Source organism: Malania oleifera, chromosome 11 (genome assembly GCF_029873635.1).
Source record: "Malania oleifera isolate guangnan ecotype guangnan chromosome 11, ASM2987363v1, whole genome shotgun sequence".
Taxonomy (NCBI): domain Eukaryota; kingdom Viridiplantae; phylum Streptophyta; class Magnoliopsida; order Santalales; family Ximeniaceae; genus Malania; species Malania oleifera.
Genome location: NC_080427.1, coordinates 48,957,533 through 48,972,207, shown reverse-complemented (window position 1 = coordinate 48,972,207; position 14,675 = coordinate 48,957,533). Strand labels below are relative to the sequence as shown.

The window sequence follows — 14,675 nt, the reverse complement described above, 5'->3', positions numbered from 1 at the left end:
GTTCAGGCTATTTATACACCCGCACTCGTCGATGAGACACATCACCTCGTCGACGAGGCTATGAAGTAAGTTCGTCAACGAACACTTATTCCTCATCGACGAAATTCAAAATTGAAAATAGCCCCTCAGTAACTTCTCATCGACGAGACGTGTGTCCTCGTCGATGATCCCATCAAGCGTGTTCGTCAACGAATGCACTCTATTAAATTCCAATTTACAATTTCCTTTTCTCTCTTCCTCCTATTATTTAATTAATATAATTTACTAAGTCTCTACATTATTTTGGTGAAAATGAGAATGTCAATATATGTCTAAGGGTTTGTCAAAATCTGCAAGTGTAGTGGAGGAAGACTCATAATGTAGTCATAGAGATATGCTACATGTTTCATCGAGTTCGGAGTGCCTCACGGGTGATTCTTAGATGTTAGATACCGGAGCTTTTATCCTAGAAAATGGTTTGACATCTATAGGTCAATTTATGCTGGTTGTTTTTTTTTTTCTATGGAAAATGATTTTTCATGCAAAAAGTTTGTTATTGGAAATGTCAAAATCAAAATGTATAATGGTGTTGTAAAAACCATATGTGATGTAAAGCAAGAATCGGGTCTAAGGAAGAATGTTATTTCATTGGGAACTTTAGACCGTAATGGATATTGTCACGAGTCTAAATGTGGAGAAATGAAAGTGTGTGAAGGTAACTTGATAGTGATGAAAAAGGAAAAAGTAGCGGGAAATATTTATGCACTACAGGGTTTTACGGTTGTAGGTGAAGTTGCAACTGTTGAATCTGAGTCAGGTATCTTGTGGCATATGCAGTTAAAGCATATGGGTGACTACATGTATTCAGATTTTTGGGAACTAATGATGATAGCATCAGGGGATAGACATATGTATTTCATGTGTTTATCACGAAGGGTCTTAGTGTATACTTCATGCAGTGGCTGAGATGGAGAACCAGACCGGGAGAGAGATTCTCAAGATGAACATTGGGGCTGAGTACGTTGGTTTCGTTCAAGAAGTTTTGTGAGTAGGGCAGGTTGTATGCAGGGCTTGCAGGGTACTTCTTGGTGAAGTCAGTGAGTATGGCGTGTTTCTCGTGCGATTGATCACCAAAGGTATCGCTAGATGGGAAAGTTGCAAGCGAATTGTGGGCAAGCTTTGCGGTAGACTACTCAGTTGTGAGTGGATGTCCATTGGTACACTATTCTAGTGATGGAGGATCTAGGCTTGGTATTATGTTCGGACAATACACTTTTTGGGTATAAGAAACGTGGGTGCAAGCTAGGTGATCCTATGGCAAACAAAGGGGTGATCAAGGACATGACTTTTGGTGATAAAGTCATGGGGGCAGCCTACTCAAATAAAGGAAGAGAAACAAATGCCAGAAAACTGCAGTAGCAACAATCATGTTATTCATGTGGAGTTAGGGACTTAGGGCAAAAATGCGGGGAGTTCTATCTCGGGTCAACAGTATCACTGTATGAATGGGCATGTGATGCAGGTGAAGCAATAGACTCAGGGCAAAGATGACATAGTTAATATTGTAGGGAGTTTTTCATCTCGGGAGACCAGTAGGATCACGGTAGGCTCATGTGTACTATCAAACCACTACTCAGGTGTGTGAGTTGGTGAGACTTCCAATTTGGAAAAGGGTGATAGGATCTCGTGGAGTGATGTATATGTTGTGTGTGAATAACATGTTATTGGTTGGAAGGGCTTTGACTGAAACTAATTAGTTGGGAACTCTGTTGAAAGGTTTTGACATGAATGTATTGGGTACGACCAAGATGGGTATTGGTTTTCTGATTCGCATGGACAAAACTGCAGGGAGATTGGTGTTATCTCAAGGTGGTTTGTGGGCATGGCTACAGGGAGATTGATGTTATCTCAGGGTGGCTTTGTGGATGGAACCACAAAGAGACTTTGTTTGCTGTCTCAAGGGGGTTCTATGGAGAATTAATATGGAATGTCTATCGTATGTTACCCAAGGATGGGCTGTGATGTTCAAGATATGTCAAAGGTTCCCCATGATTACAATGGGGTGTTTAAGCAGGCAACAGAGTGAATCGTCAGTTGTTAGTTTTGTTGAAGACTATACAAGGGACTTTAGTGATATAAGGCTTGCAACAGCTTTTATGTTTCCTGTTGTGGGAAGGTCTTATTGGAAGCCTAGGGTGAAGTCTTCGGGTATTGCATCTACAACTGTATCGTGGTTGATGGTAGAAGTTGAAGCTGCCATCAGCAAGTTTAAGTGGCGTTGTTTGGACTTGCTGCATGTCTCCAAGTGCTGGAAGGGAGATGGTCCCAACCGAGCATTCTAAATTCAAGGTGGAGCAGTCAAATATGTTTTTCGGGTTCTCCTAAGGGGCGTATGATCCAAGGTGGAGATTGTTGTTTATGGTGTGGCTCTTATATTTCGTGGGGGCTTATGAACAAAGGGAGAAAAACATATGTTTGTGCACCAGCAAGGACTCGTCAACAAGTGCCATGTGCTCGTCGATGAGAAGATGTCGAGAGGTGAAAAACTGCAGAGTTCAAGACTTGTCGACGAGTGGCCTTCTCTGGCTTGTCGACGAATCCCCTGTTCTTGTCGATGAATGCTTCTGGGCTGCGAGAAAATATTTGAATTTTGAATGTAAATGGTGTAACAGTTGGGGATTCGAAGGGAAGCCTCTAAGAGTTTGTTATATATGTTCTTCTGGGCATATTTTGACATGTAAGAGAGTGAGAGAAGGAGAGAAGGTCATTGTAGTGTGTAATCTTGATCTTTATAGTGAAATCTCTGATCGATTGCTCCTGTGGATGTAGGCTTTGTCGAACCACGTAATTCCTAGTGTTGTTGCCTTTATTATTGTTTTCTTTATGTTGCTATGGTTGTGGAATGATTCTATATTCACCTTTGATATTGTTGCAAGTATATGTGTGATCCTTTTATACAATATTTTATTCCGTTGTGCATTGTTGGAAGAGACCCTATTTTCACAATACGAGACATCGTTGGAAGCCATATAGATATGATTAGACTGATCAAATGATATATTAGTTCAATTCAATGCATCAAACAAGAACAAGCTAATAAAATTATGATTAATATGAAAGATTTTATTTATTGTTCATTATTGGAAGTCTTGTGAATGACAATTGTCAAATTCTCTTTGCTAGTAGTTAGGTAGATAGAAAATATTTTGTCCATAGAGACGTAGAGCTCTCAACTCTCACAATCATAGAATTTGCAAGCCCAAGTTGACATATAAAATCATATAAGATGTAATGTATATCGTCATAAATTTCAATTGTGTCTATACCTAGAATGATAAAATTAGTTTTTGGGGCAATATAATAATTTTTGAAACAATAATAATGACTGTCAAATCGATCACATGTATATGAACATGAAATATAAGTTAATTTCAAGATGTATATCTTACATCATGAATTCCATTGATAAAAAGAGAGCTTACTATCCTCTTCATTTTCTTGGGCATACAACTTGACGAACAACTACACTAAACTAGGGTGAGAACATGACCTTTCTTGTTGCTTAAATATCAACATAAGAAAACCCTACCCATCATAGACTTCTTGTGCAGACAAAATCTGTACATACTAAAATCCTATGTACAAGTGTTTTATGCCCATAAGCTTAATATAGTGAACACTTACTATAAGGTTCGTTAATTTCATGCTACCAAAATGTTTGATATTTGTTTTAGTTTGGGTTTTATAAAATTGACGATGTAAGTCCACAAAATTTTAACATAGAAAATTGTGGAGATAACTGGTTTAAATGAGCAAAATGACACCAAGTACGGTGAAATACCTAAAATTATAAGAAACAATGCTTTAAGGCTTTGCCAATATAACCTAAAAGTTCATTTTAGACCCCTCTTTAAGTTTATTACTATCCTTTGTAAAAGAGTTACAGCCTTAGTTTCATGCTCCTTGGCATCCTCAAAATTAAACACGGGCCAATTATGTAAAAGATTATTTCAGGATTCTCATATTGAATAGCCAAAGACCCCCTTGATTGTAAGACATATTTTTTGGTCCCCATTAGTCATCCTTTGAGGGCTAGAGTTATCTACAAGACGTTAGAGAAGGAAAAGAGGTTTGATGGTTCATTTTTTGACAAAAAAACAAAGAAGACTTTTACCCTATGCTTGGATAGGGTTTGAATTTGGAGTTATATTAGATTTAGATAAAATGTAATATAAATTCGTATCAAAATTTATTCAAATCCACCCAAATTCAAATTCAAGGTCTGATATCTATGCTTCCAAATATTACCTTAATCTCATTTTCATTACGAACATAAGAGGGAAGGGGGTGAAAGCAAAATGAAAAGGGAGCTTATGCTCAATGCTCACCTACAAAATTTCATAATTGTTGGAGAGGCAAAAGAAGCCCCACCATTAGAATATAAGAAAATTTTTTGATGTTCTAACAATATTATTTTCCTTTATAAAAATAGAATTCCCACCTCCTTTTGATAAAAAAAGGTCAACTTGTATGCAAGCTACCTTTTTAATCTTTATTTTTCTCCACTCAAGTTCTTTTTCTAATTTTTAATATTTAAATGCTTAACCTAGGTGAATAGGTGCTCATATCCCTTCGCCTAAATGCTCCCCCTCAATTTGTTTTGGACGCATCCAATTTAATTATTGAGTCAAACGCGTTAATGCTTTTTTAAAAGTTAACTTTTAGAACGTAGATATTAAACTTTAGTACTAACCTCTTTTTAGATATGGTAGGCTAATTTTAGTAAAGAAAAATTTAATGCTTAGGACTTCTTAGGTATAACCCATTATAATATTTAATTAGCATTATAACTAGAATATTTTTATATTTTATATTTTTTTTATTATGTTTCGTGGGTATCAGAGATTAGTGCCAATTATTTATAAGTCACTCAAAATTAAAAGAAAAAAAAAACTTTTAAAGTAACTTATGTTGTAATCTTTTTTTTTTTTCTAAGCATTTTTAAAAAATAAAATACAATAAAATCTTTTCAAAATGACCGAAGAGTTTACCTTAGAATAGTAAAGTCAAAAATTTTATAAAAAAGGGCATTTTTTTTTCATCTTTATTAATACTGTAATTTCTTGGAGCTTGCAAAATCTCAATGTCGAATTTGGTTATACCAATATTACTTTTAAAACATTTGTTTTCTTTCTAAAAAGAAAAATGTTGAATGATGTGAAGCCATGATGACAATCAGCATGGCAGGTGAGCCGTGGGTGCAGCTCGGGTCTATGCTCATCGATCATGTGAGCCCATGCCATTATGAGAGTTTATATTGTGGGTCTATGCTCACCGATCACATGAGCCTATGTCACTGTGTTGCATAGTGCTACTCTTTTAAAAATTATTAATAATTTTTATAGAAAAATCAGAATTTTAGCTCATAAGCTTAAAATAATGTAAAAATAAATAAATAAATAAATAAAATTTAATTTCCAAAATCCCAATTTGAAGTTCCGAGGGGTGGCAATCCTCCATTGCTCTTTTCCATTTTCTATTGCCACGTGTCGTGTTCATGCTAATTAAGCTAAATATAACTAAAAATAGAAAAGTAATACGTGAGGCGAGAATTTGAATCGACGGCTAGTAGCCCGCTCAAGCCGAGATCGAACGGCCCAGATTCTCCGAAGAACCAGGAGACGAGCTCGCCCTCCAGAAATCCGAAATTGGGGCCTTTTCTCATCGCATGAAGTCCACAAATTCCCAATTTTCCATTTTCCATTTTCCATTTCCATCAGCTCTGAGACTTTAGGTGCTTCAATCTCCAAATTCTGTGCTTCAATCTCCATTTGCGCCGGAAGAAATCATGGGCAAGGGTCCTGGTCTTTACTCCGACATTGGCAAAAAAGCCCGAGGTCCTCTCTCTCTCTCTATCTCTCTCTCTCTCTCTCTCTCTGTGAATGTTGAGATATTGATCCTTTTGTTTATTTGTCGGTGGCAGATCTTCTGTACAAGGACTATCAGAGCGACCATAAGTTCTCCATCACCACCTACTCTCCAACCGGAGTCGTGAGTTCAATTTCTAATGAGATCTATTTTAGCGTTTTATTGGCTATGAATCGCACATTTATGAACTTTGATGTGATGGATGTTTTATTTTATCTTATTTTATCTGTTCTTCGATTCATGCATGATGTATGTGTGTGTTTCTTACTAAAATACTTAGGTAGTTTTTTGCTGATTTCCTGTTAGGCGTCAGCCGCTTAGATTAAGGTTTTTTTAATGGTTATGTGATGTGAGTGAATCCTTAAGTTTGATTTTAGTGGCATTTTTATCCCAAATAGCATGTAAGATGGTGAATCCTCAGGGATGAAGCCATGATTTTATTTCAGGACTCGGGAGGGGCCAAAAGCATACACATAGGGTGGCTGCTTATATATGCATTTAATTCAAATTTTATATAGATCCAAAATTAAGATATATGGATTAATATCTCATCTTAAATATGATAAGAATAAAATAAAATACCAAATTCGTGTTTAGAGCATATCAAAATAAAAACAAGGCTCATTCCTAGAAAAAGGAAGAAAGGGAGGGAAAAAAAACTGCTTAAGGTCCAATACATTCCTTTAAGTCACGAAAATCATCCATAATGGGAGCTATAATGAAATTCTCAACAATTTCTATTTATATAAGCAACCAATCTGAAAGAAAATCATCCTCCGTTTTTGTTTTGTTAACAATATTCATGGCAGAAAATGCTCATTGAGTAGTAAAAACAAGACGGGTGAGTATGAGTCTAGGCAAATCTATAAATCTGTGTATAGAGTTCTGATTTCTTTCCCTACACAAGCCATTGCCACAATCCATAGATAGTTGACAACGTTTGAAGATCTGAATGTTGAGCTATCTCAATCTCAAAATAGCTTGGTCTCATTTTTAAATGCTCATTGAGTAGTAAAAACAAGACGGGTGAGTATGAGTCTAGGCAAATCTATAAATCTGTGTATAGAGTTCTGATTTCTTTCCCTACACAAGCCATTGCCACAATCCATAGATAGTTGACAACGTTTGAAGATCTGAATGTTGAGCTATCTCAATCTCAAAATAGCTTGGTCTCATTTTTAAAAATTCTCTCTCTAATTCTGAAGTCTTGGGAATAATACATCTCAACAGTTTGCAAATATCACCAATTTTGAAAGATTTCTACTTATTTCTAGTATCCAGTTCACAACTAAAAGAAAGTAGCTCCTTCGCATCATTACTAAATCTACTATTTAATTGTTGCGACTGAGGGTCTACCTTAGCAGTGAAAATATCAACACGATGATGATGCTTGACTGCAATTTGATCTTGTTAATGGCAAGCTCAACTTCATCTTGCAACATAAAGAGCACTCATATGTGAGACTTTTATGTTGCGACTCACAAAGCATTTTACCTTTTTGAAGAGAGCACTTTGGTCAACATCTCAAATTCTGGTACGTGCTTAATCATTAGAATATCTTAAGACTCGTGTTGCAAAGCCAAGAAAAGCATATGAGTAGTATCCATAATTTCCTTCATAAAATGTAAAATGAAAAATTCAAGAGAAGTTAGTGCCTCAAAAGCTGAATATGCTCCTTCGCGCTGGGCAAATGCAGTCAAAGTTAGTGCCTTCATCGATGATATTGCTCAAAATTACATGTGTTTCATGGAAAATATTCATTAGACTGAAAATAGATTTCAGGTGAGAACTCCAACTGACGTTGGAGAGTGCTACTCTAAAGTCTCAAGTTCATCAATTTCAATTGTATGATAAATATCTATGCATAAGCATTTTTCAACTCATCACTCTGCCTGCTAAAGGTTCCAACAGTATTGATAATAGAAGTTAATTCAGTGAAGAATTGATAAACAAGAATAACATTTTTTGAAGCTGTAACTAATGCCAATTCCAAATCATGTGCAAAAGAGTGGATGTAAGAGGCATGAAAGCACTCCTTAGCATGCAATTCCATTCACCCTGCATGTTACCACAAGTATTTTGAATATTAAGGTTATGATGAGAAAGAACTGAGATAATTGCGTTCTTTAGAGTAGGTGCTGCAATAATAATAATAATAATTACTCCCTCACAGTACCATATTCGTCACCAAATATCAACACAATGGGCATTTGCTTGTTTTTTAGCTCATTAGGACCTTCATCAACTATCACACAGAATGCCTCTTTCACCTTTTCGCCAAAACATGTAAGGTCTTGGTCTGCATATCTGATTAGAAGACATTTTTAGGAGCATTATCTAACTCAAATTAGGAACCTTGTCATCATAAGATAAAAAATATCTCAGAATACCATATTTGTCACCAAATATAAATTCAATGGGCATTTGCTCATTTTTTAAATCATCAGGACCTTCATCAACTATCACACAAAATGCCTCTTTCACCTTTTTGTTAAAACATATAAAATCTCCTTTTGCACATCTGATTAATATTGAGGAGCATTTTGAACACAAATTGAAGAACCTTGTCATCATAAGACAAAAAAAGTTCCAACATTTCAAGGAAATTTCCATGATTTAGTGAATCTCTACTTTCATTACAACCTCCAAAAGTGCAAGCTTGGAATGATAGAAATTGAATTGTATCAATTTAGGCTTTAAGTTGTAAATGGTGGCTTGTAATTTGTCATGAAGTATGCTTAACCCACATTTGTTGTATATGTTGATACTAATTCATCAAATCTTCATGATTGCTTTCAGAGTTTGTGATATATGTTGATACATATTTATCAAATTTTTGCAAGAATTTTCACAAAGTTTGTGAAAGGAAACCTGTCAATAGTAACTGTGTTAGTATCCTAGTAGTTTGTTTTAAAAAAAAAGGAAGTATGGTAAACAAAAAGAGGCATCCTTTTGTGGGATAATATTCTAATCAAGATGGGTATAACCTGAACCGTGATGATTGAAATCAACGTGGATGACATGTATGTTCTGATTTAAGATACAAAGTTTCAGTTGGTACAGACCAACTTTTGTATAAGCCCACATGAATTCATTACGTTGTTCTGCATGATAATCCCAAATTTATTTCCATAATCCTAAATCATGTTCAAAATTATTGAACATGAGATTTTTAACTTCAATTTGTGGAGATTTTGAGGGAGGCCTTCATCAATTGGAGGTTCAACATTTGAGGTAGGCAATGATGCATTGCTTCCCACAGCTCATTAAATTTCCTTTTGGAAAATGAGTCAATCATAGATCGCTTTTCCATTATTTTAAAATTTGTAAATGACCCTAAGATTTAATACTGATAACTTAGGATTGGAGCATAAAAAGTCACTATAAAAAAATAATTTTTCATGACACCTACAAATACGAAGGGAAAAACAAACAAGTAACATATGAGCATTGGGATTCCTTTATATATTGTTTTAACAACCAATAAAGAAATTATGACATTCTAACTTTTCTTTGAATATCAAATCAAAGAATATATTATCCAAGAGTGAGGCAATAATTGAAATACAAATAATTTAATTCACATTTAAGTAATATCACATCGCATGATCTTTATATTACTTGGTGAAAAAGATAAAATAGGATAAAGACAGAATCAACAAAATAACCTGATTGACATGAATCAAGTGCTTCTTATTTGACAGGAAAAGAAGCTAGATGCTGTTTACCTATTTGAGATTAAAGTTGCCACAAAAGGCTCTTGCACAGCCAATAGTGAAAACCTCAAGAGAATAAACTGAGAAACAACTGGTGAATAGTCAAAATGCTATTCCTAAACCAAGGAATTGTGAGAATGAAATTTTGAGGTAATGCCTAAAAAAAAAAAAGGATAATGCTCACCCTCAATAAGGAAAATACTACTTATTTTGTAACTAACTTATAACTGCTTATATCTTACTCACAAATATTCATAACTAGCTCATAATTAATTCATAACTACCTATAATTAGTGTTTACTTTTTTAACATCTTAAACATCATCAATTGACGTAGAAATTTTTTTTTATAATCAAATTAATAAAATAAACTAAAAAAAAAGTAGAGAATTAGTTAATTTTACAAAAAAATAAAATGAAAACATATTATAGACGCATGATGTGTGTTCATGTATACATAAATAAACTGGATTTCCTTTGTGCTGTCCACTTTTTATTCTATATAAACTTGTCATCAGATACGCATGATGTGTGTAGAATATGTCTTTATTTATTTTTATAAAATTATTATATATATATATTATAAATTAATTAAAAAAAAATTTTTCTCTAATATTTACTCTCTTACTATGAAGTATGGTAATTTTTCAGGAAAAGTCTAGTCTAAGTAATAATTTTTTTAATTTTTAATTTAGAATTTATATAGGAATATTTGAAGATCTTAAAAAATAAGCACCAAAGAAAGAGTTATAATCTGTAAGTAGGACAGAGAAAGTGTTAAGAGACAGACAACAAATTTAATTAAATTATAAAAAAATGCAAATCAAATTTAAGTAATTATAGAATAAATTAATAAAAACATGTTTCGCACGCATCGTGTGTGTTCTATAACTTGGGATATTTTAGGGTAAATCTTATAGGTATATGAGAAAGATCTACTACATTTACACATTTATATAGTTATATGAAACTAGAGGAGAGGTATATGTAAAATTAGAGGACCCAGAGCTGTACATGGTTATAGTCAATAGCTGATTAGAGGACAACACATTTTGTTGATGGAATGATGGGAATGTGTCTGCTGTTAAGGACCTGTAGTGGCTGTAGCAATCCTATAGCAGCAGCTATGCGGTAGTAGGGCTGCAGTGGCTGCTGCAGTTTTGAATTTATTCCCACTGCCATAGCAGCATATGACAGTATCTGGGCCCCAGAATCTGTTATATAATGGATGCAACAATCATTTAGAACATTGTATATGATTTAGGAATTAGTATCCATCATCTTGCTTATGATTGAGGTTCCAATTTAGAGCAACATTCTGTTCCAATTGCTTTGAAATGTGATATAAAATGGATTTGAGTTTATTATTTAAATTCATGATCCTCACATTTCTACACCCCACTGGTTCTCGAAGATTCTTTTACTTATATTAATTATGGTTCTTTGATGAGTTTTGTATGAATTATAACATGTGTTTTCCTGTGCTGTGCCCGATTCTATTTGTCCAGGAGAGATTTGGACGTATTAAAATTGTATACATATGAATGTGCTGAAATGGAAATTTTTTATCCAGTTGCTCTTTTTTTTCAACAGCCATGTGCATGTTTACCATTTTATATTTTATCTGCTCGAGCTTGCAGCATATCACTTCCCATTTGTTTAAACAGCTTGTGTTAACTGTAACTATAGTACATCAATGATTTCTTTTGCTTCTTGTTGCAGGCTATTACGTCATCTGGAACTAAAAAGGGTGAACTCTTCCTGGCTGATATTAATACCCAGCTGAAGAACAAGAACGTAACAACTGATGTCAAAGTAGATACAAGTTCGAATGTAAGCTTCATATACTTTCCAAAGCCCTATGGATGATTGTTTCTTTTTAGTTCTTCAACCAGTTCAACATGTGCAGTTGTGAGTGTCAAGGGTTCAATTTTTTCTCCATGCATGGAGGTAAGATTGTATACATACATCCCTCCCAAGACTGCCAATAGCATGGGAACCTTGTGGACCAGATGTTGCATTTTTTCCCTTTTTGACTCTTTAAATTTTTGGTCATGTTGCTATAGTAATCATATAGTTACTATTTTGTTCTCTCTTAATTCGGCATCTTTCAAATCAAACATTGGACACAGAGAGAGGGGTCAGGGACTGATATATTTAGACCCTCTGGTACACTGCTTGCTAGTAATTGGATGAGCTTTATCTTGACAGTTTGTTTTTTCAAACTCATGGTTTTTATGACATTTTATTTGATTTGCAATTTTTTTTAATATGATGCATATTTTGTACTTCTAAAGATCTCGCAACACTAATTGCACAGTTGCAGAAATTTGTCATGAAGGTTTTGATATTTGTGTTAGGATCTTCATGAATCATCATCCTAATGTCTCACTATGCACGATAACTTAAGTTTCATTCTTTATAGATCTATTGTTGTTTAATGTTCATCTTTTTTAAAATTTAAAATACGTGTTACATGGAAGTTCAATTACAATCATTTGGAAACTGAACTGGATCTTTTTCTCAACTTTTGATCTTACTGAAAGCTGTTTGTGAATATCAGCTGTCTTTTACTGTCACTGTTAATGAACCTACTCCCGGGCTGAAGACCATATTTAGCTTTAAAGTTCCTGATCAAAGGTCTGGCAAGGTAAGCAATTCAGTTAAATGGAGTCACTTTCATGCCTTTGTTGCTTTCAAGTCGAGAGTATGTGACGATCTATTTCCCATTTAAATGCAACTACTTCAGTATGTGACCAACACTGAAGGTTGTTTCGTGATTTTTTTATTTTTATTTTTGGATAATGGGGTAAAAACAGGTGGAAGTACAGTACTTACATGACTATACTGGGATAAGTACGAGTATTGGGTTGACGGCCAACCCTATTGTCAACTTCTCAGGTGTGATAGGAACTAACATTGTTTCCCTGGGAACTGACCTCACCTTCGACACTAAAACTGGGAATTTCACTAAATGCAATGCTGGATTGAACTTCTCCAATGCAGACCTTATTGCTTCATTGACGCTGTTAGTTTTTCTCTCTTATTCTCCATTCCATGTGCTGTCTATTATTTTTAAGATATGGCAATTTACCTCTTTCTTCCCCCCTTCTTTTCACCCCACGTATAGATTTTGAGTTCCGAACTGACTGGCCTTTTGGTTCCCCCCTTTTCTTTTTGTTCGTTGATCGGATGGTACAGGAACAACAAGGGCGACACCCTAAATGCAGCCTACTACCATGCAGTGGACCTTTTAAAGAACACAGCCGTTGGGGCTGAGGTAAACCATTGCTTCTCAACCAACGAGAACACCATAACTGTTGGCACCCAGCATGCATTGGATCCATTAACCACGGTGAAGGCACGAGTGAACAACTATGGCAAGGCAAGTGCCCTAGTTCAACATGAGTGGCGGCCAAGGTCTCTTCTCACCATTTCTGGAGAGGTGGACACCAGGGCCATTGAGAAGAGCACTAAAGTTGGCCTTGCCTTGGTTCTGAAGCCATGACTTGCGTGTTTGCTCATTCTAGCTGGAAGCAAGAAGTTTGGCACGAATATTGTAGTGCTTTGTGTTTGGTCTTTCTTCCATCACGGTGTTTAATTTTCCTCATTTTGAATTGTAAAAATAATTTTAGCTGGTGTCATGGACATAACAATACTCAGTTCGAGTTCATACATTTTCCACTTTCCCCCTTAAAGCACACGACGAGTAGCTGTTAACAGGAGAGGTTTGAGTTGAGATCTTGTTTGAATCTTTTGTTTTTCATTTGCTGTATTTTTTTATGAGAAAAATCCTCTCCCTATAATATTTCTTCTGCTAGCAATCTTCTGATCTATGAACAATTAGGTTCTGAAGATTGTGATGCATGAGAAAAAACTAGGTTCTCTTGACAGACCATGGTGATTGTTCTGGTCAGGCTTCTCTATTCAATGAAAAAGAATAGGTCCCCATGATTACGTGGGCATTACTAGGTGCGACTCCCGTGAGTCACTGTTCACAAACAGACCCTAATTAAGGTTATGAGGAAATGAAAATGCAACATATTACAAAATTGGAATTGTTTGCATCTTGAAGATGGGACCAAAGAGGGAGGGGGGGGGGGGGGGGAGAGAGTGGGGGTTGGGTTTGTTATGTTTGTTACAATTATTTTTTTTTATATTTAATTTATAAATTGTTATTTGTAGTATAGATATTATAATAATTGTTATGAAAAATGTGAATGTCTCTCCATTTTCCATCACTTCGGTTTTTTCATTTCAATAAATGTCTTGTTATCTATATTGTTTTATAAAAGAGGCATCATATCTCCCACATTTATAATACATATATTTGCATGCTTATATAAACATTGCATGTTTGAAGTAAGTGGGGTATGTAAAAAGAAGAAGAGAAATAAAGAGAAATGAGATATCTTGTATAAGGTCGGTTTCGATATTTTGTATAAGGTCGGTTCTAAATCATCTTGTAATTTTGCCTGAGATGGTGAAGTTTTTTATCCTATCAACCCAGAGAGTAAGCGTAGCCGAATCATGTAAATTTTTTGTCTCATCTCTATTTTATTTTCTGCATATTTTATAACATATTATCAGTATGAAACTTTAACCAATTGAGATACTTTTTTTAAAAATCATATTTAATTTATTTATTTCTTGTAACTTCACTGCACAAAAATATAATATTCTCCAGAAAGAAAATGTCTTTTAAAGTTTAAAGAGTACCAATTTCTAAAAGAGATGGTAAGATAGTCCTCCTAAAAAGTTATATATTTAAATCTCCCAAAGAGGCTATATATTTAAATTTCCTGAAGAGATAGTTCTCCTGAAGAGGCCATATATTTAAATCTCTTGTCTACATATTTAATAGACCTCCTGAATAGGCAATATATTTAAATCTCTTGTCTATATATTTAATCTCTCGAAAAAATTGACCTCTTGAAAAGACTATGTATCTAATCTCCAGAAGATATGACAAATATTTACTTCTGAAAATAACATATTTTCAACCTTCCGAAGAGATATTAAATTCGACCTCCTGAAGAAGTGAAACGTTTAT

General features: G+C 34.7%; 1 protein-coding gene across 1 annotated transcript; it reads left to right on the top strand.

Moving 5' to 3' along the window:
* Window positions 1-5,517: 5,517 nt before the first annotated feature.
* On the top strand, window positions 5,518-13,361 carry LOC131167822 (mitochondrial outer membrane protein porin of 34 kDa-like). The gene is made up of 6 exons (XM_058126784.1): window positions 5,518-5,876; window positions 5,963-6,030; window positions 11,345-11,455; window positions 12,186-12,272; window positions 12,442-12,650; window positions 12,824-13,361. Exons 1-6 carry the CDS (start codon window positions 5,828-5,830, stop codon window positions 13,128-13,130), a joined length of 831 nt encoding a protein of 276 aa, XP_057982767.1. The 5' UTR covers window positions 5,518-5,827; the 3' UTR covers window positions 13,131-13,361.
* Window positions 13,362-14,675: the final 1,314 nt, after the last annotated feature.

Excerpts from the sequence above, each read along its gene's own strand:
- LOC131167822 (XM_058126784.1), top strand. The coding sequence starts at position 5,828 with ATGGGCAAGGGTCCTGGTCTTTACTCCGACATTGGCAAAAAAGCCCGA. Across the intron at positions 11,456-12,185 it reads AAGTAGATACAAGTTCGAAT|CTGTCTTTTACTGTCACTGT; the intron begins GTAAGCTTCATA and ends TGTGAATATCAG. Across the intron at positions 12,651-12,823 it reads CTTATTGCTTCATTGACGCT|GAACAACAAGGGCGACACCC; the intron begins GTTAGTTTTTCT and ends CGGATGGTACAG.